The sequence below is a fragment of the Larimichthys crocea genome, chromosome XII, assembly GCF_000972845.2.
Source record: "Larimichthys crocea isolate SSNF chromosome XII, L_crocea_2.0, whole genome shotgun sequence".
Taxonomy (NCBI): domain Eukaryota; kingdom Metazoa; phylum Chordata; class Actinopteri; family Sciaenidae; genus Larimichthys; species Larimichthys crocea.
Window position 1 is genome coordinate 1744603 of NC_040022.1, and position 6709 is coordinate 1751311.

The following is a 6709-nucleotide window of genomic DNA, read 5'->3' on the forward strand; positions in this document are numbered from 1 at the left end:
CATAATAATGTTTCTATTTTATCTCATTTAAACCTTTGCAGTTATTATTTATATCACGGTCACTTACTTTTGTAATATTATTTATATTATGGTCACTACTCTTGCAATAATATTTTTATTAGATTAGATTAGATTAGATAATACTTTATTTATCCCACAACGGTGAAATTCACTTGTTTACAGCAGCGAAAAATAGTCAAGGAGGGAAAACACAAGTGTACATATTTACAAAAAGTACTAAAGTAGAATGTGCTAAAACAAGTACTAAGGTAGAACATAAACTTAAAAAAACAACAACAACAAAAACAAAAAAAAACAACAAACAAAAACAAAAACAAACAAGAACAAAAAAATAGCAATGGACAAAAAAAATTGTATCACGGTCACTTTCTTTGCAATATTTCTCACACTATGGTCACTTTACATTACAATACTCTTTTTATATCATGCCACTTTTATCCTCAGTACTTGTCTGTTTGAAGGTTGATTGTTTTTCGTGTTTATTGTGTAGGTTACAGATATTTCTGTCTGTTTATTGTGTTGTTGTTGTTGTTGTTGTTTTTGCCTTTTGTACTTTTTTCTAATTCTGTAGTGTATGCTACACGTTCCTCTGCTGCTGTAACAAGTACATTTCCCCGTGGTAAAGATGAATAAAGTATATCTAATTTAATCTAATCTAATAAGGATTTATTAAACTGCTACAATATTACAAATATTACCAAAACTGTCATGGTGGACTCTGTTTAAATTTTAAAAATCTGTCTTCTTCCTCGACAGGACTGAAATATGTGGCACTATGTTGATAAATTAAAGTATCTGTGTTAGCTGTTGCTAAATTCCCTTTTTTAATTAAACAAACATTAAAAAAAAACCCGCTGTCAACTGCTCTAATTAAATTGTGTCAAGTCATTAAGAGATACGGAGTAATACCGGAAAACGTACACAATTCTTTCAAAATAAAGCTATCTCCGAAGAAAGCTGGCTGTGTTTCGCATGAGCGTTTCTCGGAAAATATTTTATTTTGAAAGCGTCGGCCACGGAAGTGTTCCACGTATTTTTAGACGTGATGACATCATCGGTAGAACCTCCCAGTCAGCTGTGCCATTATTGCTTGTCCAGCCAACGAGAAAATAAAAGGCTTTTTTAGGAGGGTTTCATTATGGATAAAAACACTACGCGATACAATATACAGCTATATATTTATGATCTATCGAGAGGGATGGCCCGCAGCCTCAGTCCGATCATGTTAGGTGAGTACACAGAGAATCCGATGCAGCTTGGCCTTGGGGACAAATAAGTGATAATAACAAATACCGGGTGGAGATGCCTTCTCTGGCTTACATTGAACAGACGCTTTTATGCAGTTATTGTGTTACTGTGCTGATCTTTAATTAACTTATTAAGACCTACACTTATTTCTTAATGCATATAAATTGTAAATCGTGACTATTTTATCCCCCCACATCTTAAGAAATGGTTCAAAGGTCGTTACCGGGGGTTGACATCAACACAGAAGATAAGCTACCCCCTTCTTCTCACTGCTCTTGTCCTTCTTTTTTGTTGCAGGAAAGCAACTGGATGGTATCTGGTACGAATCTTCTTTCTTCCATTTTGACAGCTGGTTTGCCTGAGATCTAAAAAGTCAGACCTCCTGAGTCATGAAAACAGTGCATCTAATGTGTGGATCCAGCAGGTGTAGGCCCATTGACCCATTTCTGGTCTCAGATCAGATAACACAGGAACTGAAACTCTCTTTTAAAAGCTTAAAAAAAAAGAAAAAGCCACGGGCTGTGTGTGTAATTATGTACCACAATTAGATGAGGCGAGCTGATAGTGTATTTATTCAACTGTTGTACTATTGTTGTAATAATTGAGTCTTTTTGGTTCGCTGACTTGTTTGTGGCTTGTTATTTGGCACTGAGTGTACCCCTGTGATCATTTTGGGTTTTTCTTCCAGGCACACAGCTATAGTGGCATACGGTGATGAGTTCTTCTTCGGAGGGGAGGGGATCTCCAGCTGTTCACCGGTACGTCTGGAACAAACGGACTGGCTCCGAGCTGTTTCCCAATTCTCAGTGAACAAGTTCATGAAGGAAATGCAAATGCAAAGTGAACCAAGAGTTACAACAGAGAGGCATAACACATCCTCTCACTGTGAATATGTGTTCCAGCTGTCAGTGCGCAGAAAGTCTTAAACTAAGTTTCTAAAAATTCATATGAACTTAAGTAAAAGCCTTATTGAAGCCTGTGTGCAAGGCGTAATATCGAGTGAGATGTTGCCAATTACCACATCACAGAAAGAGTGATTCACATGCCCTCGGGTGATATTTTGTGATGATGGTTTAAATTAAATTACCTCTACTCCAGTTTGGATTTCCCAGAATACTTTTTTAAGAATAAGGCTGGCATTATTCTTTTTTTTTCTTGTTGTCTTCAGTGTTTCTCAACACTTTTCTTCCCCCTCTGTGTAACAAATACAGTAGTTTCATTTCAAAACAGCTAAGTGATTTCCTAACCAGCTGTGTTAGTGAGTATTTCTAGCAGCAGACTATGACCTTAAAATAAACTACAGCACCCATGTTCATTGAAATAAATGAACTTGCTTCACAGTGGAACAATGCGGCTCATTGTTGTGTTTTAATAGCTTTTAGACAACAATGGAGCTCTATGGCACAGAGGAACAAGATATACCAGGATGTTAGTGGATATTTGCACTATAAGCTTTGTTTTTTCTTTTTAAGAAAAAAAGATAAATCTAAAGATGTATTAAATATTTAGCCTTTACAAATCACTGTTTATGGTAACTTAATTAGATCTGGCAGCAAAAAAGTCTGAAACTGGTGAATCAGCCTCTGTTAGATTCATTTTTACATAATTATACAAAATGGCAGCCCTAGAAAGTCGCCATTGCTCTGTAATTCAGAGGGACTGATAAAACCTGCTGTTTGATGTTTGAGAACGCCGCTCCAGCAGTGCATGATCAAAGGGTGTGTTGAGATTAAAATGATACAAATCTACCTTTTGAGAATTACTTTTCTTCAATAGCTCTTATATGATGTTCACGTTTTGCCGTGTGTTTGTCAGGGTGGGACAATGCTGGGCCCTCCAGACACTGTGGTGGAGCTGGGCGAGACTGAAGTGTCTGAAGAGATCTTCATGGATTACCTCTCCTCCTTGGGTGAAAGCACATACAGGTCGAGTAGCTCTTATGCATCTCTGCTTTCATACTTGATTCTGACTAATCACGATGCGTGAAATCTGTTATCTGATGCGTTAACTCTTTTCTGTTCTTTCCTGGCTCAGAGGTGACAGGTATCGTCTGTTTGAGCACAACTGCAACACCTTCACCAATGAGGTGGCTCAGTTCCTGACGGGCAGGTCCATCCCCTCCTACATCACCGACCTTCCATCTGAAGTCCTCTCCACGTGAGTGTAAAAGTCTTAGCCTGTTTTAAAAATTCAAAACGCCATACGACCCCATCTGTGTCCCAATAAAATCTAACCAAATCTGGCTTTACACTTAAAAGTCTCAGCTGATATTGTCATTATGGTTCTCTACCAGCAGCAGAGATTTATGAACTTCATGAGATTCATGAAACATATGGATCATTCTAACAAAATTCGAACTTGGTGAGTGAGCCAAAAAGTTAATGCGGTGTAACTGTGAGAGGAGTCTTTACAGGCACTGGTGGGATTTGTTGCACAGTGTTGAACTGTTGTGAAAACTCACACTGATCTCTTTAGAGCCGTCACATGGCCAGTCATATGAGAGACACGTTTTTACCACAAACTCACAAATTCAGCACGAGTTGTTGCTGTAATAGGCTTATAATACTGTAGTTGCTGGGATATGTGTCCAAAAAGTTTTTTCCACTGTTGATCATTTTGTATAGAGATGTTCCAGTGCTTGGTAACAGTCTTAAAGTCTTAGAGTGTACAGAGTGGATTATGCTCTGTCGACGTTAACGTAAATATAGTGAAGGTCTTGAATGAACAGTTAAACAATTATAACTGAATTAATTCACTGTAGAAGCCAAAACAAAATACATCGCTTCAAGGTCCGGTGTCTAGGATTTTGTGGAATCTAGTGATGGGATTGCAAAGTGCAACCTACTGAATACCTCTTGCCTCACCCTCACCTAATAATGGACACGTGTTAGACAGACTTCAGAACATAGTGGTCAAACATGGCACACTCCATGGATGCACACTCCTTGTTTTCAGTTGATTAAACACTCATGAAAACCCATTTATGATTAGTATATTCCATTTCTGCCAATAGATTCTCCAAAATCTTACACACTGGTCCTTTAAGTGGATGCAAAACAAAAACAGACAGAGTGATTATGCAGTGACATATGTATAAGGTTTAAATGTACCTTCAGGCACGATGTGCAATCATCATTTTATGACTCAGTTTAAAATATCAATTCAAATCTCATCCTTCCATCTCCAGACCATTTGGCCAGATACTACGGCCCATCCTGGACTCAATCCACATCGCTCCTCCAGGAGGAAACGTCATCAACGGGGGAAGAAACGTCTAACCTGAGAGAGAGCAGCAGAGTCAGTCAGGGTGTTCGCAAGGTCACTTCCATTGTAGTCAGTCAGTGAAAAGTTTCAAATTAATCGTCGTTCTGTCTTGCTTTCTGTAAATAAGTTATACACTAGCACTGAAGCTGATGGTTTTTGTAAGCTATAACTGATTGCTGACCAGTTAATCCTTAAATGACATGATTTAAATATATTTATAATTATGATATGATTTTAAAATGTAGTTGGTTTGAGGGCATCAGTTTCAAAGTACAAAAAGCAGATGGGTCTACCAGCAAAGCCAGATATCAAAACTCTGTTTCCTGCACTATAAGCTGACTTTGATGAATGTTTCCCTCTTAGAAATACATCAGATATCCAGATAAACTTTATTCAAATTCTATTTAGATTTGGGCCACTGCAACTTAATTTATCTTAACTTAATTTGTACATTTACTCCACAGCATAGATTTATTGCACTTCTTACTCCACTACATTTATCTAATAGCTGTAATTAAACCATATACAACATTAAAATACCTCTTGCACGTCAGTGCATCCAGCTTATTCAGTACTCTAACTTTTGTACTCAGGTACAAAATGCTCCTTTACTTTGATTTAAGTTGAACCTTGTAGTTTCTCATTTCCATTTTGAGATTATAAATTGGTTTAAGATTTTAATTCTTCAGTTTAGTTGGTTCTTTTTTAAATTTTTTTTTAACCATATCAGATTTCACACATGGTTTCTGCAGTAAGAGTCATCTGCTGCTGACTACAATGAATTTAATCTGAGTGTACACCTTTTGCATAGATATGTTTAATATATTAAATTCAATGGATGCTGGTTCATGGAAAATGAGATGATTGAATCCTGAACAGTCTTTTAATGTCAATCATATTTACATTTTTTTTGCACTTTTATGATTTGTTTTACTTTTTTTATTATTATTATTTTGTTGCCTGTAGTTATTTTCCTATCAGTAATCCTTTTATGCCTATAATCTTTGTGTTGAACTTTACAATTTACAACCTTAACTGAACCTTACATTATCATTCCATTTATCACATCACGTGTGATGTGACATACAGCAGGTGATTGATGCGAGTGTATGTTTCTATAGCTAGGGGTGTCACGATAAAAATGAAATATTGATATGTTAATAATACACATGTGATAATAATCTAGTGTCTCTTTAATCATTTCTTGCTTAGTCAGATGTACGCTTTTGTACAGTTATGGTTACAGACTCTGTCTCCACCTTCTTGCACTCGTATTTTGAGTGTCTAATTCATTTGCCAAAAAAGAGACAATATACACAATAAAAGTTGAATGACATTTTTAAAAATTCTCTATAGATATTGTGATAATAACGTTATCTTGAGCTCTTTCTGCCATGATAATTGTATGATTCCGTGACAGCCCTATCTATAGCAGGACTGGGCTCAGTTCATTGTAAATTCAGTTACTCCTACGTATATGAAGTAAACCCTCCATGACATTTGTTAATGGTAGAGTTGATTACAAAAGTGTACGTCACAAGAAACAGTTCCAAAGTGCTATAAAATCATTTTCCAGACAATCCTGGTCCTTTTATAAAAAAGATTTTTGACAACCGAAACTGTTTTCATATACAGAAAGAAACTAAATTGTAGGATTTTTGGTACTAAATCTACCTGCTGATATAAAAGTGAACTGCTCCACAGCCCTGTTATATGACATAAATTATGCCTCTTGGTCTGTGTACCAGCTCCACAGGAAGAGGCTAAAGATAGATACATTTTGTTATTGTGTGTGTTTTGAAATACACACATTTTAGTTGCCATGTCGGTAATTCTAGATAACTGCATAGCCACAGATTTTTTTTTCTTTTTTTTTAATTTAATGTAAAATTGACCATATGCTGTATTGTCAATTTAAGAACAACCTGCTTGAGACCTTTAACAGTCACCAGAGTGTGTTTGATAAAATACACCTCTGTGCCTTCATTTCCCTCTGCTTGGCTACAGTCACACTGTTGGGAGTTGGCATGGTTGTCGTATAGCACAGATGGTAACTTCCTGTGCAGTCCGCATTGAAAATCTGGTAGTTAGTTTATGTAGGTCCAGAAATATTGAAAATCCTAAAATACACCAATGAGGTGAAAGGAGTTAGAGGTAGTAAGGAACCCTCAACTCA

The 6709-nt window shown here is 36.5% G+C and overlaps 1 protein-coding gene across 1 annotated transcript; it reads left to right on the plus strand.

Moving 5' to 3' along the window:
- Positions 1–1056: 1056 nt before the first annotated feature.
- Positions 1057–6301, plus strand: desi1a (desumoylating isopeptidase 1a). The gene is made up of 6 exons (XM_010735874.3): positions 1057–1250; positions 1567–1588; positions 1958–2027; positions 3085–3194; positions 3304–3426; positions 4457–6301. The coding sequence occupies exons 1-6, from the start codon at positions 1160–1162 to the stop codon at positions 4545–4547; spliced, it is 507 nt and encodes a 168-aa protein (XP_010734176.1). The 5' UTR covers positions 1057–1159; the 3' UTR covers positions 4548–6301.
- Positions 6302–6709: the final 408 nt, after the last annotated feature.